The 13,516-nt window shown below is 44.2% G+C and overlaps 1 protein-coding gene across 1 annotated transcript; it reads right to left on the reverse strand.

The window, feature by feature from the left end:
* Nucleotides 1-667: 667 nt before the first annotated feature.
* On the reverse strand, nucleotides 668-1,075 carry LOC135884575 (transmembrane protein 238-like). Its single transcript, XM_065411997.1, has one exon. It carries the CDS (start codon nucleotides 1,073-1,075, stop codon nucleotides 668-670), a length of 408 nt encoding a protein of 135 aa, XP_065268069.1.
* Nucleotides 1,076-13,516: the final 12,441 nt, after the last annotated feature.

Genomic DNA, 13,516 nt, shown 5'->3' on the forward strand with positions numbered 1-13,516 from the left:
TTAGGACTTTTCCTGGTACTCGGACCAATTTTTTCTTTTCTCAATACTATCATATTACTAAAGCTCAGCAATATTTCAAACTAAATATAATGTTCAATCAGATAAAAAACCCAGGTAGGAAAAAAAATCTCTTTAGGTTCTATCCAAAACAAGTTTTTGCTCTGCCTCGCTAATCAGTTCTCCTTATTCTAAGCTACACCCCTTTGTAGCACCCTCATTGCGGTCCCGTGCCAGTACCATGGAAACAGCATTGAAAGTTCTCTCTTGTTTGTCCGAGGAAAAGCAGCCTCGTCCCGCCCCAAGCTTGTGTTTCCCAGACACTCCATGTCAAAGCTCCCCGGCCCCGCCGCAATCGCGGCACAGCTCGCCCTGCTCCACTACCCACCCGCTAGCGCCACACTGGCTCATCGCAGCGACCGCCAGCTAGGCTGGAGCCCCTCTCCCCGCTCGGAAATGAGGCATAATAATAACCCCATAGCTACAGCACCTCCTGGTGCCAGCGGGCACGGCCGGCGCAGGAAGAGGGGCGTCCCTCGGGCGGGGGCACTGGCACCCGCTCCCACCCTCCTCCGGCCCGGGGGCGCTGTTCCCTTCACCCCGTGTCATTGCCATCGCTGCTTCTCCGTGACTTTGAAGCCGTGTTTGGTCCCACCTGGCGGCGCGGGGCTCAGACGGGCTGGGTGCGGGCAGGACTGTCAGCGGGCTGGAGCTCCATGGTGGTGGCGGCGGCAGGAGCCGGGGGACTGGAGCGAGGAGCGGAGGAGAAGACGGTGGAGATGCGGGTGCTCAGCCCCCTCACCAGCCCCCGCAGCAGGCTGTCCCCGCGGCCCTTGGGCGGGTCCAGCCCCACGTCGTCGCGCAACTCGGCGAGCGGCACCTCCAGGTTGCCCGCGTACCAGAACACCCACCAGATGAGGCTGAGGAAGATGCCGATGCCGCCCGCGTAAATGAGCAGGTCCGAGAAGAAAAGGTTGGCGAAGACCCCGGTCAGCAGCACAACCAGGCCCAGCGCGTCGAAAGCCAGCGCCACCCAGAAGGCGGCCACGCAGCGGCCCAGCCCGCCAGGAGCTGCCATGGCGAGGGGACTGGGAGCAGCCCGGGCCGGCTAAGCCTCAGGGCGGGCGCGGCCGCGCACACAGCAGAGTGAGGACACGCCCCTCTACACCTGAGGACAAAAATCTCCCCGCCCCTAGGTAAAGGGACACTCCCCTTTCTACTTCTCCCCGGCCTGAGAAGAGGACACGCCCCTTTCACTTCACTAAAACAACAAGGAGTCTGGTGGCACTTTAGAGACTAACAGATTTATTTGGGCATAAGCTTTCCTGGGTAAAAACCTCACTTCTTTAGAAAGAACAGGAGTACTTGTGGCACCTTAGAGACTAACAAATTTATTAGAGCATAAGCTTTCCTGGGCTACAGCCCACTTCTTCGGATACAGACTAACACAGCTGCTACTCTGAAACCTGTCACTTCTTTAGGTGCATCTAAAGAAGTGAGGTTTTTACCCACGAAAACTTATGCCCAAATAAATCTGTTAGTCTCTAAGGTGCCACCAGACTCCTTGTTGTTTTTGTAGATACAGACTAACACGGCTACCCCCTGATATTTCACTTCACTAGTCAGTCACGACCCCCACCCCCACCCCGCGGGGGGAAGCCGCAGAGCCCCTTTGCGCTGCAGCTGCTCCCGGTGGAAGGTGGCTGTGCAGAGTGGGTGCACTCAGGGATTTCCTTACACTCCCCCTGAATTTCCCCAACACCCCCCCAGTTTTGTGAACTACTTACATACAGTGTTGCCAATTTAGTGATTGTTTGGAAATTGAAACATTAATACACACTTTAAAAGCATATAAAGTGGATGATAAAATACATGTGTCTGAAAAAGTATAATAGATTTGAAAAGTATAAACATAGACTAGCTTCCTTATACAGCTGTTGTTTTTTATGACAATGTCTGTGCATTCATTTCAGTGATGTTGGCTAACCTAATAATTTCAAATTATGATTTATAAGCAAAGGCTAAATGAGTTCTCCCTAACAGCTAGTGATGAGCTGGGGGCTGGGGAAAAAGGCTTCAGGACCAGATTGTATTTACATTCACACCTAATCTACCTAGGTATCCAGCCAACAGAGCTGTGTTGCCTAAGTGATAGATTTAGGCTGGGGTTGGGTTACAAATCGCTTGAATGCGGGGGGGGGGGTGTAATGAAATGTTGTTATTCTTACTGAATGAGTCAAGGGCAGTAGAACTGTACTTTTAGCCTGTGCTGATTGAGGGCAGGTGGGGACAGGTGTTTTGCTTGATGGTCTGCCTGAGTCACAGATACTATTTGACCTGCCCCCTCCACTGTTTAAAGACAGAGCTGATTAGGCTCCATAGATAGTCTTGTTTTGTTAAGTGACTACTACAGCTGACATCACTGATAATCAGGTCTAAGTGCTTAGACCTGCTGTGGGACTGTATTTCTGTGGAAGAGACAGCTCAGTCTGCACTAGCAGTGAGGTTCCACTGAGAGCTTAGCTCAAATCACTGACAGCTAGGTGGAACCTCAAGCAACCAACTTGCAGAGGTCACAGTGGTAGCAGAAGGTGATGGTGAAGGGCCATTGGCAACAGAGCGATGGAGTGAACAGTGGCACAACGAACAACAGTAGCCAGAGCGAACAGTGAGCAGCTGGAGGAACGAGCAAGGTGCTTTCTTGCCCCCCACCTGGGAGGTGAACTCATGTGAAAGCACCTCTGAACCTCCACTGACCAAGGACAACACCGGTGAGTGTTAATGAGCTGTTAAGAATGCTGGAGATACAACACAGTTCATGTGAACAAACACAGCTGTGGCATCATACTTTCTATTTAGGTGTAAGCAGAGTCAGGATGAGCTCTACCCTGACATCTGGTGGTGAATTATGGTAAGTCTGGAAAAGAAATCCAGGGACTGATCTTGTTTGCATAGGCACACCCACCCCGCCTAGTATGAGCCCACGGAAGCCCAAAATGGTCACTTTGGCTGCTGTGGGATCCCCAGTTTCTCTGTTATTGGGGCAGGAGGAATAAAGTGTTGTTACCCTGATTGTGTGAATCAAGGACAATGAAACTGTTTTATGACAGAGGGTCTCACAATCACCTAGACAAGGGACATGGGTTCCAAAACACAGTGAATTGAGAGAGGATGGGGACAGGTATTTGTACCTGATGGTATGGGCCCCCTTTGAGGGCATGAAACACCAATTGCACCACCTCCTCTCTCCACTGTTGAATAGCAGAGCTAATTTTGATTCTATTGAGAGTCTAGTTACAGGTTGCTATGTGGAATTCACTTTGGGCCAATGGTGCATCAGCACTGGGGCTCCCCTACTACAAGCTGGAATCACCAAGAGCTGAAATCACTAAAGAGCTAATGTTACTAAGAGCTGAGATCACTGAGTGCTGTGTTAACTAGTGGGGGAGCCTGAAGCTATATTGCTAAGCAGCTGGCAGAGCGGAGCAGTTTGCGGGACGGCTGGTAGAGCGGAGCCGTTTGTGGGACGGTTGGAGCGGCCCATGGAACGGCGAGCGGAGTGGAGCTGAGCAGTTTGCGGGGATGGCTGGAGGAGCTGGTAGAGCAGAGCAGTTCGTGGGGCAGCAGGAGTGGCTCGCGGGACAGCTGGTGGAGTGGAGCGGCTCGTGGTGAAGGCTGCAGCGGAACCCCACGGAGAAGCGGGCAGTCAGCCTTGGACCATGTAAGGTGCCCCATAACACCATGCGTGCCCTCTTTTCCCCCCCCCCTCCATTTCCACCCAGGCTAGGGGGGTAAAACCCTGCAGATAAACTTTTGAACTCTGGGGCTGTACTGACCAGGGGCAGAGACTTTTGGGGTGTTGGACTTTGGGGACTTTGGGTGATTTTTGGGTTGCTGTATTCAAGAACCAAAGGGAAAGGACACAGCCCAATTTGCTGGGGTGAGTCTTTTGCTCAGGGTTTGTGTTATGAATCCTGTTTGTGGTGTTTTTCCAATTTACTGCTGATGTCGTTTACCTCATGTTATTAAACATTTTCTGCTACACTCAGACTCCGTGCTTGCGAGAGGGGAAGTATTGCCTCTTAGAGGCGCCCAGGGGGGTGATATGTAATTGTCCCAGGTCACTGGGTGGGGGCTCGAGCCAGTTTTGCATTGTGTTATTGAAACAGAACCCCTAGATACTGAACCCGGCCCTTGTTGCTGCCAACTCAGATGGGCAGAAGGATTACATAGGCAAGAGATACCACACGCTACAAACTGGAGGCCAATGTTAAGTGCATTGTCACTTGTTCATCCTGAAGTTGAACACTGGTTCCGAACGAGACCAGCAAATACTCACTATTTTTCTGTAAGAAACTCAACTGACTGGCTAGAAGCATGTGGCGCAACAGTGAAAGACTCAACAGTTGAAAAAGTGAAGAACACTCTCACCACATGCAAAAAATTTGCATACATGGCTGATGAATGCACCGATGCAAATGGGCATCAAGTATTAAGTCATCGTGTACGTTACCTTGAGGTCAGTAGTAGGCCAGTAGATGCATTTCTAGATGTTCAAGTTATAGAAGATACATTGGCTGAATCTGTGACAACCCACATCTTAGAAGAGTTAAATGTTTGTCAGTTGGACTGGACCCCAAACAGATGGCTGCTTGTGCATTTGATGGAGCTGCAAACTTCTCTGGAAGACATGGTGGAGTACAAGCTTTGCTCAGAGAAAAGTGTAACCCTAATCTTTCCTATACACCCTGCAGAGGCCATCTACTCCAACTAGCACTAGTACGAGCTGCAGACTCTTCAAAAGACATTTAAAAAGCTATACATTTAATGTCTTCATTATATTCTTTTTTTTCAGCTTGAGTCCAAAAAGACTGAATATCTTGGAAAATATAGAAGATACACTGGGACTGAAGTTCGAATTAGCCAGAGGGTTTTACCAGGTTGGACTTTCTCATGAGCGATCCTTGGCTGTTGTCTTAAAATTACTCCAGCCATTATTACTGGCTTTGGAAAGTATCTACCAAGATGGGATGGACCTAAGTAATGAGACTGGTGGATTACTTTTGCTACTACATTCAGAGAAGACTATTGCCATACTCTCTTTTGTAAGTCTACTGTTGAAACCACTTGGGTCATTAAATAATGCCATCCAGGCATCTGCTACAACAGTAGTAGATCTTTGTCCAGCAATAGAAGCTACATTTGGATCAATCAGAGAGCTATCCATTGAAAAAGTAGTGGAAGAAGCAAAGACTTCAGTCTAGAAGTTGACTAATGAAGGCATTTATATTGAATCCTTAAGTGAAGAGGACAAGAAGTGTTTGTTAAGACAACTGAAAAAGTACACATACTTGATTCTTAAAAATCTACAACAGCGACTTCTAGATTCTACTTAACCTCTACGTAGCTTTTACAGATCCCTGTCTTATAAAACACTGACAGTTGAGTGGAGTGAGGCACTACTAGCAATGGGGCTGCCATGTGCTCAGGACAGAATAGAGAATTTGAACACAGAATGGAATATCATACAACTACTAGTGGCTCGATGCTATCTTTATGCTATGTTTCCTGGGATGAAAGAAGTAGGAATTCATCTCTTGCTACTCCCAGTCACAACAGCTACAGCTGAGCATTCTTTTTCATCATTGAATAGAATTTTGTGTTCTGAAAGAAGTCGCCTTCTGCCTGATCATGTGAATGAACTAATGAGCATATCAATTGAAGGAATGGAAGTACCGGACATACGAGAAGCCACCAAAGATGAATGCATTGCATTCAAGAAGTTCATTAACAAAGTTGTGCAAAATTATAACCAGATACCAAGAAGGATGTAGATGTAGTGCTTCATAGAAGGCTCAAGTAGTCAACTTTAATTTGTGTGATGATTTTAAAACATTAGTTAAATCTAATAAAATGGTCATGAAACATTTTCAGTTTTTACTATGGTGCCATACAGCCTACCTTCACCCTCATGGTTTTACCCCTCATCAGCCCCCTCCATAAACTTGAACATACCCCTAATTTCAATTCCTGGGGAAAACACTGGGTGCACCTGCCTATCTTCCCTCTCCCCACCCACTTCCTGCAGGGCTTTGTAAGGCAGTGAGGGCTTACTCATTACCCCCACTTGTCAGGCAGCCCCAGCACCCACCCTCAGTCCTTCCAGCCAACTCCAGCAGGGGCCTGGTGCCAGAGGAGCCCATTCATCCTATCGCCCCATCCCCACTGAAGTCACTACACCACCTGCTGCCCTACAGGCACAGAGGCAGGATACAGACCCAGATTAGCTCTTTGAAGCAGACACACCCCATCCAGTCCTGTCCCTCTCCTTCAGGGTTTTGGCTCAGATGGAGCTGAGCTATTTTAAATCTAGATACCTAGGCCAGGCCCAAGGAAAGCCAGCTCTGACTAAGCACAGCTCTTAGCCTTTGAACAAGAGCTTGCACAGATAGTGGGGAGGTGCACCTTGGGTTGCGAGGTATCGACTAAGTCCGGTAGGCCGCAGCGGCCAGCTCCGCACAGCTCCTAGAAGCGGCCAGCATCTCTCTCCAGTTCCTAGGCATAGGGGTGTCCAGGGGGCCTCGGCGTGCTTCCCTGAGTGCCAGGAACTGCGGCCAATGGGAGCTGTGGGGGTGGCGCTTGCAGGTGGGGACAGCGCGTGGAGCCTCCTTCTGCCTAGGAGCCAGAGGGATGTGCTGGCCACTTCTGGGAGCAGCCTGAGGTAAGCGCTGCCTGGAGCCCACACCCCGTCCTGCACCCCAACCTGAGCCCCCTCCCGCACTCCAAACCCCTTGGCCTGAGCCCCACCCCACAGCCTGTACCCCCAGCTGGAGCCCTCACCCCCTGCCCCCCAACCCCCAGCCCAGACCCTGCTCCTGCACTCTGAACCCCTCATTTCTGGCCCACCTAGAGCCTGTACCCCCTCCCATACTCCAACCTCCTGCCCCAGGCAGAGCCCCCTACCACACCCAAAACCCCTCATCCCTGGCCCCATCCCAGAGCCCGCACCCCTAGCCGGTGCCCGCCCTCACTCCCTCCCTCCCACACCCCAACCCTTGCCCCTGCCCAGTGAAAATGAGCAAGGGTAGGGGAGAGCAAGTGACCGGGGGGGTGGGGGATGGAGTGAGCAGAGAGTGTTCAGTTTTCTGCAATCAGAAAATTTGCAACCCTAGTGTTCGTCCTGGCCACCAAGTAACCTACAAGGAGTGCAATTGTGCCTCAAAGGCTAGAAGAAGGGATGATTCCCCAGGTTCAGGGGGACAATTTAGGGCTAGAGGTAATGGCCCAACACTGGTCTCTTCAAAAACTCCAGGATAAAGTGCATCATTGTGGCACATCAGTTATGGAGAGTCTGGAGTGCTCACCCCATAAACCTGCCCAGGCTGTTGTGAATCAGCATAGGTGCTGGCAGCAAAAATTTAGGCCAATTTTTTAGTTCCAAAAAATGCAACTTTAAGCTACATTTGTTTTGCCTCACCAGCTGAGTCTTTACTACAGCATGAAGGTGTGCTTGTAGCAGAAGTAAGCATACTTTCATCTAGCTAGTACACAGAGTAGTAATAGCATAAATGTGGCAGCATGGGCTTCAGTGTGGACTAGCAAGATGCCAGCGTACCCACAGTCCCTGTCTGGCTTGTACTTAAACACACACTACTTTGCTATGAAGGACATTCTCAAGAATTTCAATGTTTCCTCTAATGCTTTTACCTTAAGAAAAAGTGCACTTGCTTAGAAAGAGCTGTGTGGTAGCTTAACTAAAGGCAATTACACTGTGTACGGTCTCTGAGGAGAAAAGTAAAGGAGGCTAGCATAGGCATCCTGACTTTGCTGAGGAGGTCACAGTATAGGCAGGGAGCTGTGTGTGCTATAGAGACCCCAGAGAGGAGGAAGAGGGGGGGGGGGGGCTCCAGCCCAGAGCGATGACAGCTGGGAACCTAGAGGGGGAATACAGCTGCAGTTGCCCTGAACTGTTACAGTGCCTACACCCTTTAGTGGTGGAATGTGAAGACCTTCCCCCGCCATGGAGAACATTTAAGTCTTCCAACTGTTGGTTTCTATTAAAGCAAGCTATATTTTGACATTTCCAAAAAGGATTAAGTTAGTAGTTTTTAACTTCAGTACTGTATTTGCATATTTATCACATTAGCTGTCTCAAAGCAGAAGCTTTATTTTTTTTTTAATACAAAGGCAAAAGATTAAGACCTTAGAAGCAAGTAAAATGGAGGTGATCTTTACATCTTTTTCAGTTCACCTTTGGCATTGTAGTAGTTGGCACAAGATAGTTCGAACTATCTTTTTGAAGAAAAGTTACATGAACTTAACACCATTTTAAAAAACAGTTTCGTTCATACACTGGAACTGCATGCAGCTCTGGATTTTCTTGGATATTTTCTTCTCAGAAGCCCATTATATCTGATCGTCTGTTTAATGATTGGCATCCACACAATTCCTGTGATGAGAAACATCAGTCCAATGGAAAGACAAACAGGCCCCAGGGCATATGGGACACTTACATATTTAAAGTACAGTGCAGTGAGGATACCACCACCAAAAAAGACCAGTCCTCCAATGGCAATGAGTGTAATGGGCTTGTTATAATAAGTCCATGGACTTTTATCTCTGACCAAAAAACTGGGTTCGTTTGTCATTACTCTCACTGAAGCTGGAGAATTAGCAACAGGTAAAACCACTTCTTCATTGGGGAGTGGTTTTATTGCAGACATTGTACCACAGGATGTTTTTCTGAAAAGAAAAGGGGGGGGGGAGTTGCAAATGTGATGTTTCTCTTTCAAAAGCAACAGCAAATTCCAATTAAGAATCTACTTTAAAATATCTGTGGTTAAGTCACAAGACTGAAAGCCAGTGTATGTGGGTCCACCCACTCCACAGAGTTCCTTGCATTTTGGAACTTTAAAGTAGCTCCAGGTGCAACAACTACTGATTTGATTGTAGAGTCACATTTTCCTCTTTAAAAAATATTCTGTACCTTATGGGGTGAATGACATACACTCACCTCCTCCAACCCCCTTCATAAAAGGTAACTGAATATATACAGAGGAAACAAATTGTGCCAAATATTATCCAAATTCTTGAATGTAGTACATGTCCCTTAATGATCATCACTACATGAGTGACACCACATTATCTGAATAAATTCCATGTTCTCCATTCCATTTGGATAAAAAATGGCTGTTGAGAACAACCAAAGTTTAGGACCATATTCTGACATCAGTAGGAGTTCTTAGGACAGCATACAGCCCTTCCAGAAAAACAGCACCAATTTTGCTCAGGTCAGAAATATGAGCATTTACAGGCTGAAAAGCCAAATTGGGGGAGGCCAGATGTACTGCAACAGGTGCTACAAGAACTGACATGAAAGAAATCAGTTTGGCTTTGCTGGAAAAATTGACTAATATGTTAGATTTGTCTCCATGACATTTCTGACTATAAGCACCAAAACACACCCTCAGAGTCATAAGATCTAATAACTAGCTGTGAAAACAGTTTAAATGTTGACAAGTTGTATTTACTTTCAGAGATTTTTTTTTATTTGATAGGACTCAATTAAATCTTTGCTTTATCTTCCCTAGATAATACAAAAGCCCTCTAGGAACTAATCAGTATATTTGTGTTCTGGTCCTTTCAGGTGCACACAGGAATACAATGGTCTCTGTAGGTTACTATGGAAGAATATGGTTCTGTGCACTTCATTGACAGATGGGTAAATATACAGTTGGAAACAATATAAAAGGCTATGGTCTCATAAGTTTTGCACCATTATGAAAAACTATAGGAAAGCAAGATGCCCTTTTATAGTAAGGGATGAGTATTCTTCATAATGCTGCACTACTGAAGCAGTACTAATGTTTTTATGATTCAGAAAACGTTTGCTGAACTAAAATGCATTGTAATAGATGCAAATCAATTTGTGATCTTAAACACAAAGTATCTGCAGAGCATTAAAATTACACTTATCCTCAAAATTTAAGCCCCTAGTCCAATGGGTATTGATACTATTAGATCTTCTAAGTGCTACTATAATAAAAAAAGAGAATTTTTATTATATCGGTTAGGATCCGGTTTCATGATTCTGTTTCTCTTGCCAAAGTTGATCACTTCACAAGCACTTGAAGTTCTTCAAAGAGCTGCATCCCTTACCCTCCCCAAGATCTTTGTGAAATGACCCCATGTAACAGGAGAAAGAACGATGAACTCAGATTCTGCTTCTGTCAAGTATCTCTGACCTCACTACAGATCAGAGGTGAAATTCTAACTCCATTGAATTCCATGTCAAAGTTCCCATTGACTTCAGTGGGGCCAGGATTTCACCCCATATCTTACTTGTGCAAGCTATGTTCAGAATGTTGATCTGCTATATTTTCAATTCTTTCAGCATTGTTTGCAGAACCACAAATCCAAAAGCCAATGCGTGGTTTGTTTTAACATTTCTTGGTAATCACAAAGTGCTCTATGAAGTTTAAGTGCACACCTCATTTTATTCACAGTGAAATTAAGATGCAGTGAGATTAAGCAAGTAGCTCATGGTCACAACAATTTTAGGTACTATTATTTTAAAAGCATTTTCTTATACAATACTTTAAATCAATATCAAAGTGTGCCAGGTGATTTCCACTAGATAGCTTAATAAAGGTAACACAGCCTTATGAATCTGAGTTATAGGGATTTGAAGCTCTTTTTAAAATTGTCTGTACCACTGGAGTGGATTTTTTTTTTTTTAAAGAGTTTTATTTAAAGAGAGAGGACCTTAGATGTCAGAGTTGCAACAAGGGTTGTAAACTAGTGCAGAAATTGGCCCTGGATTTGTTTCACTGTTGATGCAAATCTATAATAATTTTGTAGTGGTCTTTTGACACATTTCTATTTTTTTGCAGTGTTTTACTCCTGAGAGGTAGATAACTATAACTTCAGTTTAAATAGATACGGAAAAACTGAGGCAGAGAGGTTAAAAAAGACTTGTACAAGTATAGTAGACATTATCCTCAATGTAAAATCAGTTCCAAATAAAAAGACTGCAATGTATCCTAGCAGAGAGAGAGAGAGAAAAAAAATACATTTTGATAGCATCAGTTTACAATAAAGCTTTCAAATAAGTGATAAATCTCACTACAGTGGGTTGATTTGGATTAAGTGTTTAAGTGTTAAGAAAATTAACAGTCTTAAAGCATCTGCTATTTATTTAACGGCAAACAAGTTGCGGGTTTTATTTTATTAATTGGCAACATAGGAACATCGGGGGGCACTTCAAAAATATCTATGCTTTCTCACACTAGCACCATATATATGCCAAGTATTGTAAATTCATATGTAGAATATTCATATTTAGAAATGTTCACACTGTCAAGTCCCTTTGAAGTAGTTTACCCAAATAAATAGATACATTTCCAAAAGAGACCCTGCAATATTTAAGTTGAGCAGCAATAATACTCTTAGAAGGCTTTAGGACATTTTGACATTAAGTTTAAGAGGTACTTCCAGTCTACAAACAATTATTTAAGTAATAGATGTAAAATTACACTTTTATTGCCAAAAAGAAAAACCAAGCATTTATAAGGAAAAAAACCACCTTCCTAAAGTAAGTGTTGCTTTGTGCCAAAAATGTAACTTCAAAACCAGTGGCATAAGTAATTTGAAATCTAGTCCAATCTTCATAAATTCAATGGTAATGTAGTCTTCTAATATTAATACCAGTTTACTTGTATCTCAGAACTAGGACAAAGAGGCACACTTTTTTTTGGAAGGAAGATATAAGAGTAAGAGACTGCAAATACTCAGTTAGCAAACAGAATATAAAAAAATACAGTTTAACAGACTTTTTTCAAAAACACCCCTTAAAATAAAACAAGCATTAAGGGAAAGAAAATTTTTGTTTTCTAAACATGTATAGATACTTTCAAACTGAACATACCTGATGTATTTTACAGTCTGGCTAGAGATATTAATTCACAGAAATTTCCTTAATCAGCTCTGAAATGGCCATTGCGCAGTAGCTGTTGATTTAAGACAGACGTTAATGCCCACTGGTGTGCCTTTCAGAGTGACGAGTCTGCCCTTGGGGAGGTGTTTTCTATCTAATCGACCATTAATAGAGAGCATACAAAAAAAACCTCTTCTCTGTTTCATCAGCAGTTACATACAGCAGGTGAAGACATGGCTTGATCATTAGAGTTGCTATCCTGGAATTGGTAAAGTGATACCAACTGAGTGTTTCACACTTGGGAGAATATACAGGTCTCTCTTTTAATTGCTTGATGTTTCATCAATAGGCACAGTTAAGCCTTTAAGTTATTTTTAAGGAAGGTACATTTTTCCTATTCCTTCTTTGGTGATTAGCAGAGTGACAGGTTTGCCAAGACCTCCTGAGGAGGCAAGAAAACATTGCTAATAAGAATTGTCTTTCTTGAGACATCTCTGAATAAACAAAAAGGAATTAAACTCCCTTAATCATCCAACACTGTCCTTGGGGGCATATATATTTTGTTTAGAAGCTGTGACTTATATTCAATATAAATTCAATATAAATCACTTGCTCCCTGCAACTTTTACTATTCAGTTGCTGCTTCTAAACAAGGTGCTTATTAATTGTGAATGGCTTCTAAATGAAAATTTATGGTAATTAAATGTAAATTAAATGTAATTAACCCCCCACAGGTTTTCTATTCTAAATAATCCTGAGTTACAAGACTAATTAAAGGAGCTCCCCTACCTACAGTAACAATGGAAAATTCAAATCAGCATGGTTTGTCTAATAGCCAGGACCTCATGTGCTTTGCAGCATAAAGAGACCAAATTCTGCTGCAGCAGTCCCTAAATTCCATGGCAGCATTAGCTTATTCTTTCACCATGAAATGTTCTTTGTTCCTATTTCCCCTCCACCTCCACAGATAGTCAAGAGTCAATACACATTCACACAGAACTGTGGTTCATCATTAAAAATATTAACTGACATGAAATTTGTTGATGATTATTTTGGGGGATGGCTTTTTCTTATGCTCTCCATGAAACCTGGCTCTATTTCCCAGGCATTGGCTCCCATTATGTTGTTTGAAGTTTTAGTTGGCTTCAACTGGTTTCAGAGTAGCAGCCGTGTTAGTCTGTATCCACAAAAAGAACAGGAGTACTTGTGGCACCTTAGAGACTAACAAATTTATTAGAGCATAAGCTTTCGTGGGCTACAACCGACTTCTTTGGATGCATATAGAGTGAAACATATATTGAGGAGCTATATATACACACATACAGAGAGCATGAACAGGTGGGAGTTGTCTTACCAACTCTGAGAGGCCAATTAAGTAAGAGAAAAAAAACTTTTGAAGTGATAATCAAGATAGCTCAGTACAGACAGTTTGATAAGAAGCAAGTGTGAAAATACTTACAAGGGGAGATAGATTCAATGTTTGTAATGGCTCAGCCATTCCCAGTCCTTATTTAATCCTGAGTTGATTGTGTCTAGTTTGCATATCAATTCCAGCTCAGCAGTCTCTCGTTGGAGTCTGTTTTT

This window comes from Emys orbicularis, chromosome 10, assembly GCF_028017835.1.
Source record: "Emys orbicularis isolate rEmyOrb1 chromosome 10, rEmyOrb1.hap1, whole genome shotgun sequence".
NCBI lineage: Eukaryota > Metazoa > Chordata > Testudines > Emydidae > Emys > Emys orbicularis.